This window comes from Microcaecilia unicolor, chromosome 1 (assembly GCF_901765095.1).
Source record: "Microcaecilia unicolor chromosome 1, aMicUni1.1, whole genome shotgun sequence".
Lineage (NCBI taxonomy): Eukaryota > Metazoa > Chordata > Amphibia > Gymnophiona > Siphonopidae > Microcaecilia > Microcaecilia unicolor.
Genome location: NC_044031.1, coordinates 2,427,790 through 2,449,537, shown reverse-complemented (window position 1 = coordinate 2,449,537; position 21,748 = coordinate 2,427,790). Strand labels below are relative to the sequence as shown.

Sequence of the window (21,748 nt, the reverse complement as noted above, 5' to 3'; positions counted from 1 at the left end):
AAATCTTTATTGCCAATGACCAGATATAAAAGGCTCAACATGGCTCCGTGTTTCGGCAAATGGTATGCCTGCCTCCGGAGACGACGTATCTGTGTCAATTGTGGATATATTTTCAGTTCTGTAGTCTTGTAGCTGGAAAGCTACCTTTGCTAAATCATCAGTGGACTTGATGTGTCCCGCCTGGATTGGTTGCCCCACATCCCTTCCCTACTCCTTGGACAGCATCTTCCTTCATAGGGAACACTTCTTGGTGTGTTTGCCCATTTTTGAGTGCCATTTATAAAATTCGTCCCAGTATGTCTGGCTTGGTATACTTCAGGATTCTTGTGTTGTGGCCCCTTTTATGCACTCTCTCTTTACAGGTTTGCGGTATCTCTGGCGTGGTATCCACCAGAGTTCCGTCCTGTATAAGTCCTCTGTTTGTGGTTGCTATTGTAATGCCCCCAGATTTTCAAAAGAACACGAGTGCCTTGCTGGATCGGATCAGAGGTCCATTGAGCCTGGCATTCTGTTGTTGTGCATTGACTGACATGATGGTTGTTAGATCTTTTTCTTGATTGACTATTTTCAGTCTTCTCTTTCTAATTGATATGCAACCATTTTTCTTACAGTGACATCAAATTTATCCTGTGGAAAAATTCCATTAATTTTTTTAAAAATTTTATTTATGAAATATAGAATATTTAACAAGAATAACATTTGATGAAAAGTACATGAATTAAATAATGAAGAAATCTTTCTCACTACAAAAAGGGAAACATCTTATTTCTTGTATGATAAAAGTCCACATTAATGGAGGTACAGAAATCCACAGAGGAGCAGCGATTCACAATAAGAAAAAAAAAAACTTGAGTAAACTTGATTAATTTTTATCTTCTTTCCAGATTCGCCGTGTGATTGGCGACTTTGGGGTCCCGATTGCTATCCTTATCATGGTGCTATTGGATTTCAGTATCACAGACACTTACACCCAGGTCAGTATATCCATAAGACACATCCATGATGTGAATATCAGAGGCGGCATTAATCGCCCATGAAGAATTTGGTGCACTTACGCATTTCCAACATTGAATGAAGGTTGGATATGAGCACCGCTGAGGTGAATAGTAAGAAGTATGATGATGTTGTATGGATAAAGTAGAGGGAGTTTAACTGTATCTATATGATCATATATTTTGTAAAATACTCAAGGAATTCTAAATATGCTGGTATAGACGGCCCATTTTCTAATTAGATACCGTATGCAAAATTGGGCTTTTAAAAAGCCTCATAAGTAGTTTCCCAAGCAAGATGCTCTAGGCGATGGCTGACACTAATTTTTGGCAGAATCCCTCATTAGTGATGCTATCAGGTGAGCAGTATGAAATGGTGTAGCTTATAAAGCAAGCACGTAATTAAGCACTAAGGAATAAGCTATATGAAAATCTGCACATGCTGGTTCAGATTATAAAAAAAACGTGAAGGCAGTGTTAGCAGTATATTGAGCTTCAATATTCTTACAGGAAAATGCTATGTTTTGCCCCATCCTTGGCCACCTTTAAATCTAGACTGAAAGCCCACCTCTTTAACATTGCTTTTGACTCGTAACCACTCGCCTCCACCTACCCTCCTCGCCTCCTTCCTGTACACATTAATTGATTTGATTTGCTTACTTTATCATCATGGATGTGTCTATTAGATTGTAAGCTCTTTGAGCAGGGACTGTCTTTCTTCTATGTTTGTGCAGCGCTGCGTACGCCTTGTAGCGCTATAGAAATGCTAAATAGTAGTAGTAGTATATATTTGTTGGTGAATACCAGAGGGACATGGGTTCAGAGGGTTCATATTGGGAACCTACAACGTCAACATGCCCCAAGAATTCAGTGTCAGAGGAGTGTTGTGTCACAGGGAAGGATCATCCCAATGGGGTTCACTATCGGGGAACCTGGACCCCTGAGGTTCAGTAGCAGGAATATGTGGGGTGAACCTCAGAGGATAAAGACTCATGGATTCAACATGGGGGAGGACTGTGACTTGGCTTATTATCAGGGGAACATACTTAGGGTTGTTGTTGCAGATAAAAACTTCACCCAACTCACTAGTAAACATTTTTGTACTTAATTGGGGCCAGAGCAAGCGTGCTCAGGATCTTTTATATATACCTGCACCAGAAGGCTGCACAACCAGAGGAGAAAACGGGAACAGATCAATATTCAAATGGGATTTGACTGGTTGGAAGACTCCTCCTTGGTTAAATCCCGTGGCCAGCTCTGTCACCAGTACTCGGTAGAACTTAACCAGATATTGCAACAGTCCACGGTGCTACTGGGTTACTGAGGGCAGTCCATAGACAGTCAGGGAGGTGCTAGGACTTTCTTGGTCAGAAGTCAGCACAGGACAGGAGGCGAAGCACAGTGTGGTCAGGAGTCAGGCACAGGTCAGGACAGGCGGCAAGGTACAGCGTGGTCAAGTCAGGCACAGGACAGGCGGCGAAGCACAGTGTGGTCAGAAGTCAGCACAGGACAGGCGGCGAAGCACAGTGTGGTCAGAAGTCAGCACAGGACAGGAGGCGAAGCACAGCGTGGTCAGAAGTCAGGCACAGGTCAGAATAGGAGGCGAAGCACAGCGTGGTCAGAAGTCAGGCACAGGTCAGAACAGGCAGCGAAGCACAGCGTGGTCAGAAGTCAGGCACAGGTCAAAACAGGCGGCGAAGCACAGCATGGTCAGAAGTCAGCACAGGACAGGCGGCGAAGCACAGTGTGGTCAGAAGTCAGCACAGGACAGGAGGCGAAGCACAGCGTGGTCTGAAGTCAGGCACAGGTCAGAACAGGCAGCGAAGCACAGCATGGTCAGAAGTCAGCACAGGACAGGAGGCGAAGCATAGCTTGGTCAGAAGTCAGGCACAGGTCAGGAATTTCGGGAATAACATGTACAAAATGTTTGTACATTTGGGTAGCTTGCCAGGTGCCCTTGACCTGGATTGGCAGCTGTCGGGGACAGGATGCTGGGCTCGATGGACCTTTGGTCTTTTCCCAGTATGCCATTACTTATGTATTTATATGAAGCACAGCGTGGTCAAAAGTCAGGCACAGGTCAGAACAGGAAAGTCAAAGAAACATAAGTAAACTCACAGATACAGTGCCAGTAACTGTTGCTGAAGCCCAGAGTGAGCCATGGCAGTGGCAGAAGAAGAAATGCGCTGTTGACGTCAGGAGCTGCCCGGCAGAGCGGTGCCATAGAATATGTGAGGGTGGAACCTCCTGAGGAGCGACAGAGGCGTACGCTGGAGAGAAAGAGAGAGACGCCCTATGAGGATCTCCAGCTAGAGCGCCCTGCTGCAAGGGATCCCAAACCCCCACCCAACAGCCGCCAAAGATCCCTCAATGCCAGGACGCATCAGACACCCCCCCCCCCCCCCAGGTATGAGGGCGCGACACCGAGTTAGACATATCTACATATATTTACAACACTTGGATATACTCATTAACGTACAGACAGTAGGGAATTGACGTAGAAAAGTATTCACCATAGACAATGTCAAGGGGACACACGAGGATAGGAAAAAAGATTACCAGGTCAATTGATTCCAAAAATCATAAATAGACTTGGAGATCTGTCTAGGAGATGGTCTGAAAAGACTCAATTAAAGAGCCAGGTTTTATATGCTTAAAACAATTTTATTGAGCAGAAACAGTGTGTACAAAGAACCGTGCATAGTAACATTTTTGTTTTATTTTAATATCAAGTAACTACCCCATCCCCTCCCTCCCACCACCCCATCCCTCGTGTTCCCAATCCGAACCAACTTATAGACAGGTTAAGCCTTCTCCACACTGAGCAGAGACTTATCAAAATTGTGCGGAGAGCTTGTGTCTTGTACTCTCCCCACTGATATTATGCGAAGGCAACCCCTACCCATGTCAAGATCATGAAACAATAGAGGAAAGCGACCCCCTAAGCTACCCTTCCTCCCAACATAGTATGCTCTAAGACTCCAATGCTTTTGGAGAGTATTCATGATCAGATTCCGACCTCGGAGATGTAAAGTCTGCAGGTAGAGTTCCAAAATTTGTAAATAACTTTTTGCTCGTTTTGGGGACCCTTTCGTGACCCAGGCCTCCCACATAACCAAGAGGTGTATCTGGTTTTCCAATGCCAAAAATTTGGTGAGTCTTGTGAAGTCCAGTATCTAAGTGCAAACTTCATCCCAGGAATGCCTCAACTCATCATGGTTGTAGTGGTCTTTGTGCATATTCTATTAACCCTGTATACCTCGGCCAATCTTATAGCTAATAATTTCCATGCAAAAACCTGTGATTTAGGCACATAAACAGCTTTTAAAATTGCTTTCAAAATGTTTCAAATTAACCAAGGAACATCCCCCAAAAAAGAGCAAATGTTCAGAATTTTGCCTATCTGTCAGTCATGGCCAGGTTTGAACCACTGTGAGTTGATGCTTGTTAGCGGAAGGAGCAGCCATGACAAGTTCTATCAGCATAGCAGGTATTTAGATCATGACAACCTTGCAGAAGCTCAACATTGTTTTCTCATTGGTTTTACAGAAGCTGAGTGTTCCCAGTGGCTTCTCTGTGACATCCCCCACGAAGAGGGGCTGGGTAATAAACCCACTCGGTGAGAACATTGCCTTTCCCATTTGGATGATGGTTGCCAGCATCTTACCAGCGGTCCTCGTCTTTATTTTAATTTTTATGGAGACCCAGATCACCACGTAAGCAGCAGTAGACTGGGAGGGGGGAAAATTAACTATCGGCTCCTGGAGGGAATGCAGGATTAGTTTCTACAGCTGTAGCGATGAACAACATAACAATCAAGTGGACAGGTCTTTTTCCTCTGTTTATTCGTCATTTTTTTGAACGAGTGAATCTATCCTGTCCACTTAATTGTTGAAGCGTCAACTTGTATTGGTTGTGGAAGGTTACTGCTAGCCATTGGTTGGTATATTAGATGAACAGCAGATCAACCATCAAGTGGACAGGTCTTTTTCCTACGTTTATTCACCTTTTTTTTTTTTTTGTAACGAATGAATCTATCCTGTCCACTCGATTGCTGAAGTGTCAACTTGTATTGGTTGTGGAAGGTTACAGCTAGCCATTGGTTGGTATATTAGATGAACAACACATCACTGTAGCAAAAGGGCTGAGAGGCATTCAGACTTCCATCGTTATCAGCCTACTTATCTTAAACAAAGGACGTGGAGGAAGTCAAACCAGTAAGAATTACAGAAAACGTGGGACTAGCACAGAGGATCCGCAGATATAAGAATATGATTAGGGTAAATCTGTAGTATGGTAGCACCTCAGGAACAGGCCTTGTGGTAAGGAAGCTGAAGAAAACATCAGGATTTCCTTGATGCATGTGGCCTCAAACTAAGAGGGGTGGGGGTGTTCCCGGAGACATTATATAAAAGAAAATTGTACTGGCACTCAGAAAATAAGAGGGAAAAACTGCAGAAGATTCAACAGTGCAAGAAAAGGAGGAGGCAAAATCTTGAAGCCTAAACTGGAGTAAAAAGTTAACAAATGTCTTTTATTTTGCCCATCAACATTAATATCGGAACAGTTTAAATTAGGCTTGCTTTTCTGAAGAAAACAAATGCATACGTACAAACCAATATTAAAGCAACCATCCAAATTTTCAAAAGAATATACAAATCAAAACAGTGTAAAATAACAAAAAAAATCAAAAATAAACTCAAGTAGTGGGTAATTTTATAAGGGGGACACCTAGTTTAAGAGGGTGGCTAGGTGCCTATATGTAGAGTAAGCATGAGAAATTCCACTTCTGTAACAGGCAATTTATGCAGGAAAATCACTTAGTCCCAAGAAATCAGTAGCTCAAGTCCAGAGACATGAAGAAGGTCTATAAAATTCTGTGAAACCGAGTAGAAGTGAATTGATTTTTTTTTTACTCTTTCAAAAAGTACAAAGGTTAGGGCAGTAGTTCCCAAACCTGCAGGCAGATGATCAAAAGCCCCGCACTGTTCCAAACAGCGCTCTAAAATAGCGCTGGAACAGCGCGTGGCGCTATTAGACCTATGATCAGAGATAATGCATGCAAATTTAAGCAGCGTAATTATCTCTGATCATGGGGTAGAAGTGCAGGAGAATTGTGCCTGAGCATGGGCTCAGCACAATCCTCCCGCACTTGTTGACAGCTCTGGGCTGGAGACGCCCATCTTTAAATCGGAAGATGGACGTCCTCAACTGCCCTGTTGCAGGGACGGCCAAATTTCAAGGGGGTGTCGGAGGTATAGCAACGGGGCAGTTGAGGACGTCCAAAATTTGGACGTTTCTGCAATGGGCAGTTAAGGACATCCAAAATTAGATATTTCTATGAGAAAGACGTCTTTCTCAGAGAAAAATCTAATTTTGGACGTCCTTGAGATCGCCGGATTTAGAGATGGGCGCCTTCGGTTTTCACCGATAATGGAAACCGATGGTTCCCATCTCAAAAACAAACATATCCAAGGCATTTGGTCGTGGGAGGGGCCAGGATTCATAGTGCACTGGTCCCCCTCACATGCCAGGGCACCAACCGGGCACCATAGGGGGCACTACAGTGGACTTCGCAAATTGGTCCCAAGTGCATAGCTTACCTTGGGTGCTGAGCCCCCCAACCCCCCCCCCCAAACCCACTCCCTACAACTATATACCACTACCATAGCACTAAGGGGTGAAGGGGGGGCACCTACATGTGGGTACAGTGGTTTTTGGGTGGGTTTTGAAGGGCTCCCATTCTCCACCACAAGTGTAACAGGTGGGGGGGTGGGCCTGGGTCCGCCTTGCTGAAGTCCACTGCACCCACTAAAACTGCTCCAGGGACCTGTATACTGCTGCGATGAACCTGAGTATGACATTTGAGGCTGGCATAGAGGCTGGCAAAAAAAGTTTTTAAAGTTGTTTTTTTGAGGATGGGAGGGGGTTAGTGACCACTGGGGGAGTCAGGGGAGGTGATCCCTGATTCCCTCCGGTGGTCATCTGGTCAGTTCGGGCACTTTTTTGGGACTTGGACCTGAAAAAAAAGGGACCAAATAAAGTGGACCAAATTCTCACCAGAGACGCCCTTCTTTTTTCCATTATCGGGCGAAGCCGGCCATCTCAAAGCACGCCCCCGTCCCGCCTTCGCTACCCTACCGAAACGCCCCCTTGAAGTTTGGCCAGCTCTGCGATGGAAAGCAGTTGGCGCCGGCCAAAATCGGCTTTCGATTATACCGATTTGGCTGGCTTTAGGAGATGGCCGGCCATCTCCCGATTTGTGTCGGAAGATAGCCGGCGATCTCCTTCGAAAATAAGCTGGATAGGGTCTTGTATTCTCCCCTCCTAAAGTACTGGAGGAGACACTCTTTGACCTGGGACAGGCAGACAGGCCCATCCACCACTGGCTCGCATTTCAGATAGGGTCAGAACAGGAGCAAAGATTCTAGAATGAAGGAGCCTACTTACATAAGAATAGCCATACTGGGTCAGACCAATGGTCCATCTAGCCCACTATCCTGCTTCCAACAGTGGCCAATCCCAGGTCACAAGTACCTGACAGAATCCCAAACAGTAGTAAAATTCATGCTACCAACCCCAGGGACAAAACAGTGCTTCTCCATGTCTTTCGCAACCACAGACCATATGGACTTTTCCTCCAGGAACTTGATCAAACCTTTTTTAAACCCAGATACAATAACCTCTTTTACTATATCCTCCTGCAAAGAGTTCCAGAGCTTTAACTATTGGTTGCGTGAAAAAATATTTTCTCCTATTTGCTTTAAAAGCATTTCTATATAATTTCATTGAGTGTCCCCTAGAATTTGTACTTTTGGAATGAGTAAAAAATCGATTTACTTCTACTCATTCTACACCACTCAGGATTTTGTAGACCTCAATCATATCCCCCCTCAACTGTCTCTTTTCCTAGCTGAAGAGCCTTAACCTCTTTAGCCTTTCCTCAAATGAGAGAAGTTCCATCCCCTTTATCATTTTGGCTGCCCTTTGAACCTTTTCTAATTGTACGTGAATCAAATAAAATAACCCCTGTGAAACTCCTCTAGTTCCCCTTGATGTCTCCTGAGAATCTGGCATAGATGGAACCTACAAATGCGAAAGATTTTGGGTATACATTCAACAAGCAGACTAGCTGTCTGCCTTGGGTAGAATTTTGGGGGCAAAGGCATAGGTCTCTGATGTGGCAGGTGAACAGCAGTTTCGTGCTGCTGTGTGACGTGGGGGCTTACAGCACAAGCCCATGCGCAAGTCCTGCTGTGCCCCACCCTTAACGGCAGTTTGTAAAAAGAAGGGGAGAGGGCAGAATGGGGCAGCACTTAAACATGGGCCTGTGCTCAAGGCCCCATGCCGTACAGAGTTCCTGTAGTCTCAGCTCAGGCAGAGGTAGGATGGTAGTAGGCATGGCAGGGGGAAGGGAAGGGAAGAGCATGGAGATGCTGGACATGGAGGGGGAATAGGGAAGAAGAAATGAGATGTTGGCTACCTAAGGTAAAAATATGGGGAGATGCTGGACATGGTGAAGAGTAAGCATAGGAAGGGCAGATGCCATGCTGGACAGCTGGGGCTAGACAAGGGAAGGGGAGATGCTGGACTATGGGAGGGAGAGTTAGAGCCTTGAGCCACCATGGCTGGGGGGGGGGCGGGGAGTGGAAGGAGCACAGAGCTTGAAGGTTTCCCTAAGAGGTCAGATACCCCTGGTCTGACTTTGACCTGACCCCCTCCCCCCCCCCCCCCCCCCCACACACACACACACATACACTCACAGTGATCTCATAAGTCTCCATTTTCTTCAGAAAATGGGCTAAAATGTTAATTCTCAGTAGGGAGGAAAGGTTGCTGAGAAAGAGATCATGGTTACCCTAGTAACAGGTTGTCATGTTTTCTTTTTTCATAGCCTGATTATCAAAAGGAGAGGATGCTGGGAAAGGGATCTTAGGTTACCTCGCTAACAGGCTGCCATGTTTTAACCCTCCCTACAGCCTGATTTAGTAAGAAGGAGAGGATGCTGGGAAAGGGATCTTGGTTACCTCGGTAACAGGCTGCCATGTTTTCCCTCCCTACAGCCTGATTTAGTAAGAAGGAGAGGATGCTGGGAAAGGGATCTTGATTACCTCAGTGACAGGCTGCCATGTTTTCCCTCCCTACAGCCTGATTTAGTAAGAAGGAGAGGATGCTGGGAAAGGGATCTTGGTTACCTCAGTAACAGGCTGCCATGTTTTCTCTCTCTACAGCCTAATTATCAGTAAGAAGGAGAGGATGCTGGGAAAGGGATCTTGGTTACCTCGGTAACAGGCTGCCATGTTTTCCCTCTATACAGCCTGATTTAGTAAGAAGGAGAGGATGCTGGGAAAGGGATCTTGGTTACCTCGGTAACAGGCTGCCATGTTTTCTCTCTCTACAGCCTAATTATCAGTAAGAAGGAGAGGATGCTGGGAAAGGGATCTTGGTTACCTCGGTAACAGGCTGCCATGTTTTCCCTCTATACAGCCTGATTTAGTAAGAAGGAGAGGATGCTGGGAAAGGGATCTTGGTTAACTCGATAACAGGCTGCCATGTTTTCCCTCCCTACAGCCTAATTATCAGTAAGAAGGAGAGGATGCTGGGAAAGGGATCTTGGTTACCTCGGTAACAGGCTGCCATGTTTTCTCTCTCTACAGCCTAATTATCAGTAAGAAGGAGAGGATGCTGGGAAAGGGATCTTGGTTACCTCGGTAACAGGCTGCCATGTTTTCCCTCTATACAGCCTGATTTAGTAAGAAGGAGAGGATGCTGGGAAAGGGATCTTGGTTACCTCGGTAACAGGCTGCCATGTTTTCTCTCTCTACAGCCTAATTATCAGTAAGAAGGAGAGGATGCTGGGAAAGGGATCTTGGTTACCTCGGTAACAGGCTGCCATGTTTTCTCTCTCTACAGCCTAATTATCAGTAAGAAGGAGAGGATGCTGGGAAAGGGATCTTGGTTACCTCGGTAACAGGCTGCCATGTTTTCCCTCTATACAGCCTGATTTAGTAAGAAGGAGAGGATGCTGGGAAAGGGATCTTGGTTAACTCGATAACAGGCTGCCATGTTTTCCCTCCCTACAGCCTAATTATCAGTAAGAAGGAGAGGATGCTGGGAAAGGGATCTTGGTTACCTCGGTAACAGGCTGCCATGTTTTCTCTCTCTACAGCCTAATTATCAGTAAGAAGGAGAGGATGCTGGGAAAGGGATCTTGGTTACCTCGGTAACAGGCTGCCATGTTTTCCCTCTATACAGCCTGATTTAGTAAGAAGGAGAGGATGCTGGGAAAGGGATCTTGGTTACCTCGGTAACAGGCTGCCATGTTTTCTCTCTCTACAGCCTAATTATCAGTAAGAAGGAGAGGATGCTGGGAAAGGGATCTTGGTTACCTCGGTAACAGGCTGCCATGTTTTCTCTCTCTACAGCCTAATTATCAGTAAGAAGGAGAGGATGCTGGGAAAGGGATCTTGGTTACCTCGGTAACAGGCTGCCATGTTTTCCCTCTATACAGCCTGATTTAGTAAGAAGGAGAGGATGCTGGGAAAGGGATCTTGGTTAACTCGATAACAGGCTGCCATGTTTTCCCTCCCTACAGCCTAATTATCAGTAAGAAGGAGAGGATGCTGGGAAAGGGATCTTGGTTACCTCGGTAATAGGCTGCCATGTTTTCCCTCAGTACAGCCTGATTATCAGTAAGAAGGAGAGGATGCTGGGAATGGGATCTTGGTTACCTCGGTAACAGGCTGCCATGTTTTCTCTCTCTACAGCCTAATTATCAGTAAGAAGGAGAGGATGCTGGGAAAGGGATCTTGGTTACCTCGGTAACAGGCTGCCATGTTTTCTCTCTCTACAGCCGAATTATCAGTAAGAAGGAGAGGATGCTGGGAAAGGGATCTTGGTTACCTCGGTAACAGGCTGCCATGTTTTCTCTCTCTACAGCCGAATTATCAGTAAGAAGGAGAGGATGCTGGGAAAGGGATCTTGGTTACCTCGGTAACAGGCTGCCATGTTTTCTCTCTCTACAGCCTAATTTTGAGTAAGAAGGAGAGGATGCTGGGAAAGGGATCTTGGTTACCTCGGTAACAGGCTGCCATGTTTTCTCTCTCTACAGCCGAATTATCAGTAAGAAGGAGAGGATGCTGGGAAAGGGATCTTGGTTACCTCGGTAACAGGCTGCCATGTTTTCTCTCTCTACAGCCTAATTATCAGTAAGAAGGAGAGGATGCTGGGAAAGGGATCTTGGTTACCTCGGTAACAGGCTGCCATGTTTTCCCTCTATACAGCCTGATTTAGTAAGAAGGAGAGGATGCTGGGAAAGGGATCTTGGTTAACTCGATAACAGGCTGCCATGTTTTCCCTCCCTACAGCCTAATTATCAGTAAGAAGGAGAGGATGCTGGGAAAGGGATCTTGGTTACCTCGGTAACAGGCTGCCATGTTTTCTCTCTCTACAGCCTAATTATCAGTAAGAAGGAGAGGATGCTGGGAAAGGGATCTTGGTTACCTCGGTAACAGGCTGCCATGTTTTCTCTCTGTACAGCCTAATTATCAGTAAGAAGGAGAGGATGCTGGGAAAGGGATCTTGGTTACCTCGGTAACAGGCTGCCATGTTTTCTCTCTCTACAGCCTAATTTTGAGTAAGAAGGAGAGGATGCTGGGAAAGGGATCTTGGTTACCTCGGTAACAGGCTGCCATGTTTTCTCTCTCTACAGCCTAATTATCAGTAAGAAGGAGAGGATGCTGGGAAAGGGATCTTGGTTACCTCGGTAACAGGCTGCCATGTTTTCTCTCTCTACAGCCTAATTATCAGTAAGAAGGAGAGGATGCTGGGAAAGGGATCTTGGTTACCTCGGTAACAGGCTGCCATGTTTTCTCTCTCTACAGCCTAATTATCAGTAAGAAGGAGAGGATGCTGGGAAAGGGATCTTGGTTACCTCGGTAATAGGCTGCCATGTTTTCTCTCTCTACAGCCTAATTATCAGTAAGAAGGAGAGGATGCTGGGAAAGGGATCTTGGTTACCTCAGTAACAGGCTGCCATGTTTTCTCTCTCTACAGCCTAATTTTGAGTAAGAAGGAGAGGATGCTGGGAAAGGGATCTTGGTTACCTCGGTAACAGGCTGCCATGTTTTCTCTCTCTACAGCCTAATTATCAGTAAGAAGGAGAGGATGCTGGGAAAGGGATCTTGGTTACCTCGGTAACAGGCTGCCATGTTTTCTCTCTCTACAGCCTAATTATCAGTAAGAAGGAGAGGATGCTGGGAAAGGGATCTTGGTTACCTCGGTAACAGGCTGCCATGTTTTCTCTCTCTACAGCCTAATTTTGAGTAAGAAGGAGAGGATGCTGGGAAAGGGATCTTGGTTACCTGGGTAACAGGCTGCCATGTTTTCTCTCTCTACAGCCTAATTATCAGTAAGAAGGAGAGGATGCTGGGAAAGGGATCTTGGTTACCTCGGTAACAGGCTGCCATGTTTTCCCTCTATACAGCCTGATTTAGTAAGAAGGAGAGGATGCTGGGAAAGGGATCTTGGTTACCTCGGTAACAGGCTGCCATGTTTTCTCTCTCTACAGCCTAATTATCAGTAAGAAGGAGAGAATGCTGGGAAAGGGATCTTGGTTACCTCGGTAACAGGCTGCCATGTTTTCTCTCTCTACAGCCTAATTATCAGTAAGAAGGAGAGGATGCTGGGAAAGGGATCTTGGTTACCTCGGTAACAGGCTGCCATGTTTTCTCTCTCTACAGCCTAATTTTGAGTAAGAAGGAGAGGATGCTGGGAAAGGGATCTTGGTTACCTGGGTAACAGGCTGCCATGTTTTCTCTCTCTACAGCCTAATTATCAGTAAGAAGGAGAGGATGCTGGGAAAGGGATCTTGGTTACCTCGGTAACAGGCTGCCATGTTTTCCCTCTATACAGCCTGATTTAGTAAGAAGGAGAGGATGCTGGGAAAGGGATCTTGGTTACCTCGGTAACAGGCTGCCATGTTTTCTCTCTCTACAGCCTAATTATCAGTAAGAAAGAGAGGATGCTAGTGAAAGGGTCAGGCTTCCATTTTGACCTTTGGATGATTGTCTCCATGGGTGGATTCTGTGCCTTGTTTGGTTTGCCGTGGCTGGCCGCAGCAACCGTACGCTCAGTGACTCATGCCAATGCCTTAACTGTGATGAGCAAAGCCGTGGCTCCGGGAGACAAGCCCAAGATCCAGGAGGTGAAGGAGCAGCGGGTGACTGGCCTGCTTGTTGCTGTGCTTGTGGGTAGGAGGCAGATTTTCTCTTCCCTCCCAGTTATCCAGCATGGTAAACTTGAATCCCTGCCTCTCACTGCTGTTTCTCATCTTTCCAGGTCTTTCCATAGTGATTGGTGACCTCCTGCGGCAGATTCCACTCGCTGTGTTGTTTGGAATTTTCCTGTACATGGGAGTAACGTCTCTGAACGGGATTCAGTTTTACGAGAGACTACAGCTGCTGCTTATGCCTCCAAAACACCATCCCGACGTTACCTATGTGAAAAAGGTAAGGGAATATATTACATCAGCGGGTGGAGGGAGAAGGCATGAACACGATAAGGAATAAGGGAGAATGAGCTGCTCACATTTTCAGCCCCTGTCTGCACTGTGCTGGTGTCTCCAGTTTTTGCAGCTTAGAAATTCTGCTCTCGTCTCATCCTGATGTACTCAGGAGGGATAAATTTTCTCCTCCTCCCCCATTCGCTATTTCTGTGGATAACACTCTCATCCTTCCTGTCTCATCAGCTCGTAACCTTGGGGTCATCTTCGACTCCTCCCTCTCCTTCTCTGCACATATTCAACAGACTGCTAAAACCTGTCATTTCTTTCTCTATAATATCAGCAAAATTCGCCCTTTCCTTTCTATCACACTACCAGAACCCTCATCCACACTCTTATCACCTCTCGCTTAGACTATTGCAACTTGCTTCTCACAGGTCTCCCACTTAGCCATCTCTCTCCTCTTCAATCTGTTCAAAATTCTGCTGCACGACTAATATTCCGCCAGTGTCGTTATGCTCATATTAGCCCTCTCCTCAAGTCACTTCACTGGTTTCCTATCCATTTCCGCATACAGTTCAAACTCCTCTTATTGACCTATAAGTGCATTCACTCTGCAGCTCCTCAGTACCTCTCCACTCTCATCTCTCCCTACATTCCTCCCCAGGAACTCCGTTCCCCTGGGTAAATCTCTCTTATTTGCACCCTTCTCCTCCACTGCTAACTCCAGACTCCGTTCCTTTTATCTTGCTGCACCATATGCCTGGAATAGACTTCCTGAGCCGGTACGTCAAGCTCCATCTCTGACCGTCTTCAAATCTAAGCTAAAAGCCCACCTTTTTGATGCTGCTTTTAACTCCTAACCCTTATTCACTTGTTCAGAACCCTTACTTTATCATCCTCACCTTAATATTTCCTTATCTCTTGTTTGTCCTGTTTGTCTGGCCTAATTAGATTGTAAGCTCTGTCGAGCAGGGACTGTCTCTTCATGTTCAAGTGTACAGCGCTGCGTACGTCTAGTAGCGCTTTAGAAATGATAAGTAGTAGTAGTAGAGTATTAGACAGGATCCACCTGCATATGGTAAGAAGATGAGCAGATCGAATGCCTGAATCCATGATTTGGACAGTACACATGAACATCTGAGTGTGAGAAACATGCACGCATGTCCCTGAGCATCTTCAGCTTCCCTGAATTGCCTAAGGTTGGGGATAACAGTCAACTGCTGAGTGAAGACTGGTTGAAGCCCAGTATTGAAGGGGGGGGCGGGGTAGGGACGGTCAGTGGATTAAGCATACTATGCACATTGGGGTGGGGGAATAAAATGGGTAAAAATTCTTGAGTTAGCTATAAGAGAAAAATCCTGATTCAGGATCCCAGCCCTGGTTTTTGAGACACCACAGCACTGTTCAGCCACATAGGAGGCTGCTCCCTGGCCTGAACAGTGTATGCTGAGACCTTGTGCTGAAATGGACTGGTTTGTATGGGCCGACTGCATAGCAGATGTATGGAAGATACTGAGATGGGAAAGCGACTATGTTCTTAAAATCTGGACAGAAAGATTGCATCGCCAGATCTAATTCAAATAAAAGGAACTCATGAAATCTTTCACACCCTGTGTTTCCCAGTCAGGCAACCACAGCCTAACGTGTGTTAGAAGGTTGTAGATCCAGGGTCCGCTCTTTGTATATTGTGGGTTATAAGAACCAAGTTAATGTAACCTGTGCCACTCGGAGGATAATGGTATGGAGGAGCGATCTCCAATCACAAAATGGCTACTGCATCCTCCTGCGGCAGTTGCTCCTGTCCAGACTAGACCACTAGACTGCCAGGGTTTCCAACTTAGGCCCAGGGAGGGCTTATGGGTGGAAGATCTGCCAGGTCTCCTGCTTTTGCGGGTCATCTCCCACTGAAGAGCCAGGATCTCCAGCTGAGCAACCTCCCTTCTTCCAGCAGCAGCCGTGGAGGTCTTCCTAAAACACCATCTCCTGCGGCCGCTGGAAGGAGACGCTACTGCTGGTGCTGCTGTGGGTGGGGCAGGATGGGTCCTAATTCTCCTGCATAGGAGGTCGGCCCCCTTGGCAGTTCTGGTGGCGGGAGGCCTTCTGTCAGGAGGGGCTGGAGGGGACCCATTTCTGTCGGGGTTGTGCTACTCGGATTTCAATTTCTGCTTTGGTTTTGGCCAAAACCGTGTGGCAAATTTCAGCCACAGATTTGGTTTGGGTCGAAACCAAAAAACTTGATTTGGGTCACCCTGTAAATAGTGCGTAGCTGGAAAATAGTCATTTGTATGCATCTATATCCATATATATGTTCACATGACCTGAATACCAGCTGTTTCGTGTACTGGCTCTTAATGGAATTATTCCCCCAGCATGTGATTAGTGACATACATGGATGGTTTGTGTTCTCTCCCTCAGGTTCGAACACTACGGATGCATTTATTTACAGGGATCCAGCTGGTATGTCTGGCAGTCCTCTGGGCTGTCATGTCCACTGCAGCTTCACTAGCATTCCCCTTCATCCTCATCCTCACTGTTCCGCTCCGCATGTTCATGCTGAGCCGCATCTTCACAGACCGTGAGATAAAATGTGTAAGTGGCGAGCTGCTGAAATACATCCACTGGCTTCTTTTCTGCTCCACTTCTACGCTCTTTGTTTCTGTAAGCATGACGTCTTCATCTGGGCACCCTCCCTTTCTGCAAGCTTGATCATTTGGGGGCTTCTTGGTTGCTCAGTGACTCTGAAGTACACTGCAATGCGTAGCAGAAAGCTTCAGGTCCTAGGTCAGGTCTTTTCATCTCTGTTGAGGGTGAGGGATGCTGTAGAGCAGTGTTTCCCACTTCTTTCCTGGAGTACTACCCCCTTGCCAGTCAAGCTTTCAGGGTATTCACAATAAATATGCATGAAAGAGATCTGCATACAATGGAGGCAGTGTATGCAAATCAATCTCATGCATATTCATTGTGGATATCATGAAAACCTGACTGGTAAGGGGGTACAAGAAAACAAGAAGGCAATTGATCCACAAAATCCAATGTGGAAGCAAACAAAAGAGCAGATCGCTAGGTGGTATTAATCAGACTTTATTGGAGAAATAATCGCCCAGGTCAAACTTTCAATACTGAGAGACCCGGAAGTGAACACTGACTTCCTTAATACTGGTGTCAAAGGTCAAAGAAGAAGAGGAAAAAATAAATGAATTTGAGCCTTAAAATAAATAAATCACAGCAAAGCATCAGTAAAGCATAGCACTCATTTATAGATGGTTCATGTCTAGACGTATACATGTAGCTAAAACCATTTCAAAAACTGTTCCTCCAATGAATGGAATATCACAATTATAAGCTCTACTGAGCAGGGACGGTCTAAAACTCAATCACAATAAGGAAATAATAATAAACCATGACAAAAAATAAAAATTAAAACATAAATATGAGTGTGTGGATAAGTTTCTACATCCGTATATTAGTCAAATACCATCTTATATACGTGACTCCAGGACTGATTTGGGAAACACTGCTGTAGAGTCAGTGTTGTTGGTCCCTGTTGGGTGTGAGTTGCAGCCATTGCTCAACAGCAACATCTAGTGGCCAGACTAAGGGCGCACGTTAACTGTGGTGTGTAAAGGATGGTGGCCAGCTGGCCGCAGCATCAGCTCAAGAGAGAGATGTAAGAAAGCTCAATGTGCTGTTGCTGAACAGATGCCAGGTTCCAATTCAGCAAGAAGGAACTGGGATGCCAAAAAAACCCACTGTTCATCTCCTCTGACTCCCTGTTCACTACAAACCTGAACACCACACCCTGTATTGGCTTGAAAAGCAAACCCTGTACCAACCCAATTAACAACACACCCCAAATTATACAATCATAACAAAAGGTACGCACCAAGCTTGCAGCATTATAAACAGTCTTTCAGCAAAGTACATAACCCCACCCCCCAACCAATTGTATTGAAGTTTTATGTGGTCTGCCACTGAAAATAGTGGACAGCAGAGCATTACCAGACCTTGAGTACGCTCGGGACTGATGAGAAGGGCAGTCATAGGAAAAGGCTTGAAGGACTGGATTAAGTTACTGCAATCCCGATGATCAGTTTCCCCGTGATGTTTGCACCCTGAAGTTCTGGAGGTTCGGTGGCTCTCTAGATCCTCCAATCCCCCCCCCCCCCGACAGAGGCCCTGGTGATCTAGCGCCCCCCACAGAACCCTGACCCACCCCCAACAGAACCCCACCCCCTGCCACAAGAGAGGGCTAGAAGTCCTGTGGACCTCCAGTCCCCACCTGGTGGTCTAGCATCCCCCTAGTTGTCTAGCAGCCATGAACCCCCCCCCCCCCCCACCTTAAGATGGCAGAGGAACGAGTAGCACTCCCTCCTCCTTCCAGCGGCACTGGAAAGAGGAGGGAGGCGTTCGGGGTCGGTAGACCACCAGGTGGGGTCTGGAGGTCCACTGGATCTCCAGCCATCTCTTCTGTCAGGTCTTCTGTTAGGGGGTGGGGGAGTGGGGTCTTCCGTCACGGGCAGGTTAGATCGGAGGTTCAGGGCCTCTGTCTGGTGGACCTCCAGACCACCCCTGTGTGTGTCCGGGGGCCTGTGGGGGGTGCTAGACCATCAGGGCACATCTTAGCCATTGGAGGGATGGGGGTCCAGGGATCCACTGACCTCCAGGACTGATGGTGACAGCCCAAGCTACCTGGCATGGACTGGGGTGGGGGGGGAGGAAGAGAGCTTTAACCCTAACAAAAGTGCCGAGTTGGCATAGGGTTAAGGCACTATTCTGCCCGTATGATCAGAGCATAGTACTCTGATTATATGGGCAGAATACCACAGAGCTCATTTAAATAGTATTTAAATGAGCTCTACAGTATTCCCTGGCGCGCTTGCACCAGACCCCTCTGATCTTCTCGCGCTGGTAAATGCGTGCGCTAATGGCCTCTAGTGTCTGCATTTTCCTTTGATCATTGGGGCCTGGATTAGGGTGGGGCACTAATGATGGGCTGCATGTGGGTGTTGTACATCTGTCCAACCAAAGTGGAGGAATTTCACCTGGGCAGAGTGGATGGACCAACTGGATCTTGTTACTCAGCCATATTAACTCACCAATTCAACTTTTCCCTTAGAAAATTAGCTTCCAGGCCCACAGATACAACATACACAATAGACATTTTAAAATTTGCCCTCCTACATGTAAGAGGGTTTGCCATACTGGATAGGTCAGGTCAAGTCTATGGGTAGGAAGGCTCCCCACAGTGGGCAGGGCATTTTTACATGTAAAAAGGCTACCAAGCTGGGGGGGGGGGTCACATGTAAGGGTAGTAGGGCATCCAAGACTGAGTGAGGTAGTTCCAGGGCTAAAAGGACTCCTTAGGCTAGGCTGATCACATTTAGGGGTGTTCGGTGCACTAGGGGTTTGAAGGACTCCCTAGCCTAGGTAGGTAATATCTAGGGGTAGTAGATTTCCTCGTGTTGACCAGGACACTGTAGTGGTAAGAGGGCTCCCCAGGTGGGGCTGGTCATATCTAGGGTTGACCAGTACAGCTCTGGGGTAAGGGGGCTCCCCAGGCTCAGCAGATTATATCTAGGGTATTCGGGCACCCCTTGTTGACCAGGGCTGCTCTCAGGTTATGAGGGCTCCTCAGGTTCAACAAGTCATATCTAGGATACTAGGGCACCACTTGTTTACCAGGACTGCTTTTGGGGTAAGGGGGCTCCCCAGACTCAGCAAGTCATATCTAGGGTACTAGGGCACCCCTTGTTGACCAGGACAGCTCTCGGGGTAAGGGGAATGCCCAGGCTCAACAGATCATATCTAGGTTACTAGGGCAACCCTTGTTGACCAAGAATACTCTCTGAGTAAGGGGGCTCCCCAGGCTCAGCAGATCATATCTAGGGTACTAGGGCATCCCACGTTGCCAAGACAGCTCTTGAGGTAAGGGGGCTCCCCAGGCTCAGCAAGTCATATCTAGGGTACTAGAGCACCCCTTGTTGACTACGACAAGGACAGCTCTCGGGGTAAGGGGAATCCCCAGCCTCAGCAGATCATATCATACTAAAAACAGAACTGTTCAGAAGGGCATACCCCACCGACCCAACATAAAACCTGGACATTTGTGACACAACGTAACCAAAGATATCCTAACTCTTCCTTTCTCTCACTAAGTTCTCCCCAATTGTCTTTTACCATACATGTATCTCACTCTACCATAATATCACCTTGCTATTACTTGCAACTTGTATTTGTTCACACTGGAATCGATTAACGCCGATTACTGTACTATGTAAGCCACACTGAGCCTGCAAAGAGGTGGGATACAAATGCAACAAATACAAAAAAATAAATATCTTGGGTACTAGGGCATCCCTTGTTGACCAGGGCTGCTGTCAGGGTAAGGGGGCTCCCCAGGCTCAGCAAGTCATATCTAGGATACTAGAGCACCACTTGTTGACCAAGACAAGGACAGCTCTTGGGGTAAGGGGGCCCCCCAGGCTCTGAAGATCATGTCTAGGGTACTAGAACACCCCTTGTTGCCAAGACAGCTGTCGGGGTAAGGGGGTCCCCAGGCTCAGCAAGTCATATCTATGGTACTAGGGCACTCCTTGTTGACCAGGACAGCTCTCGGGGTAAGGGGGATCCCCAGGCTCAGCAGATCATATCTAGGTTACAAGGGCAACCCTTGTTGACCAGGACTACTGTCGGGGTAAGGGGACTCCCCAGGATCCGCAAGTCATATCTAGGGTACTAGGGCATCCCTTGTTGACCAGGACTGCTCTCAGGGTAAGGGGGCTCCTCAAGCTCAGCAGATCATAGCTAGAGTACAAGGGCACCCCATGTTGACCAGGACATCTCTGGGGTATGGGGGCATTCTGACTGGGATAGCTTGGAGCTAGTCTTTGACTCACCAGTTCTGCTGCATGATTTCAGAGTTTAATATCTTCCCTTTTTGTATCTTGTGCTGTTTTATTCTTGCAGCTGGACGCCAATGAAGCCCAGCCCGTCTTCGATGAACAGGAGGGCGTAGATGAGTATGATGAAATGCCTATGCCTGTATAATGTGCCTTATGGACAGACTGTACTTGATGCAAGCCTTGGCACCATCTACGGGAAAGAGGCTCAGAGTCCTGTATCTCCGTCTCTGCCTTGCTGTGCCGCCACCTGCACTGATCACTGGAAAAGGTCGCTGCCTCCTCCACCACCCCAAGACCCTGCCCATACAAAACAGAAAAGAGACTGGATATTGCGTTAACCCTGCCCCCCTCCCCTCTCAGACTGGGAAGTATAAAAGGGCAAGATGTAATACTTCCTGGGTCTCTTAGGAAAGTTCATGCAGGATAATGGTAGATCACTGCAGGACGTTACTTTTACATCATGTGCAGGACCTGGCGGGGGTAGCTTACCCCTTACAGGGTGTAGAAGAAGTTGGCTTTGGCAGGAGGGAAAGGACGGTAACTGCTGTGTCAGCTAAGAGCTAAGCAAACACACTCTGTTCCCAATCGGCACACCTGCCCGTGTGTCTAGTACGCGCCCCTGTATTCTTCTCCCATTTAGTTACCCATTACTCTTTTTCAACTCTACAGTAGAGGCGCGGCCTATGTTCATGTACGAAGATGTTCTTGCTCTCATGTGCCTCTATCACAGCTGCACCACAACGTCCAGGAAGAGTTCTGGGGAGGCCTTCAACATCCCCAAAATTATTTAAACTTATTTTAGTATTTCAGGCCCTCAGCAGGGGCCCAGAGGCTTTACCTCTGTGAACTTCCAGACCTTTACCCCTGCACTTCCAGCCCTTGGCCAGGATCCAGAGGCTTTCCCCCCCCCCCCCCCCCATGCACTTCCAGCCCTCAGCAAGGGCCCAGAGGCTTTTCCACTTCACTTCAGGCCCTCATCAGGGGCCCAGAGGCTTTACCCCCCCCCCTGCATTTCAGGCCCTAAACAGGAGCCTGGAGGCTTTACCCCTGTGAACGAGACCTTTACCCCTGCACTTCCAGCCCTTGGCCAGGACCCAGAGTCTTCCCCCCCACCACCACCACCACCATGCACTTCCAGCCCTCAGCAAGGGTCCAGAGGCTTTACCCCTTCACTTCAGGCCCTAAACAGGGACCCAGAGGCTTTACCCCTGTGAACTTCCAGACCTTTACCCCTGTGAACTTCCAGCCCTTGGCCAGGACCCAGAGGCTCCCCCCTCCCCCCCCCCACCATGCACTTCCAGCCCTCCGCAAGGGTCCAGAGGCTTTACCCCTTCACTTCAGGCCCTAAA

General features: G+C 47.3%; 1 protein-coding gene across 6 annotated transcripts in view; it reads left to right on the top strand.

The window, feature by feature from the left end:
- SLC4A2 (solute carrier family 4 member 2) overlaps positions 1–21,289 on the top strand; it is a 199,077-nt gene extending 177,788 nt beyond the window's left edge. For 5 of the 6 annotated variants that reach the window (XM_030191911.1, XM_030191921.1, XM_030191916.1 and 2 more), the window contains 6 exons: positions 885–974; positions 4,542–4,708; positions 12,990–13,243; positions 13,332–13,501; positions 15,913–16,086; positions 20,464–21,289. In XM_030191911.1, the coding sequence (XP_030047771.1) occupies positions 885–974; positions 4,542–4,708; positions 12,990–13,243; positions 13,332–13,501; positions 15,913–16,086; positions 20,464–20,544 (936 nt within the window). In that variant the 3' untranslated portion in view covers positions 20,545–21,289. Of the gene's footprint in view, positions 1–884; positions 975–4,541; positions 4,709–9,223; positions 9,496–12,989; positions 13,244–13,331; positions 13,502–15,912; positions 16,087–20,463 lie in introns of those variants that run through there. The other variant, XM_030191939.1, reaches the window with a different exon arrangement.
- Positions 21,290–21,748: the final 459 nt, after the last annotated feature.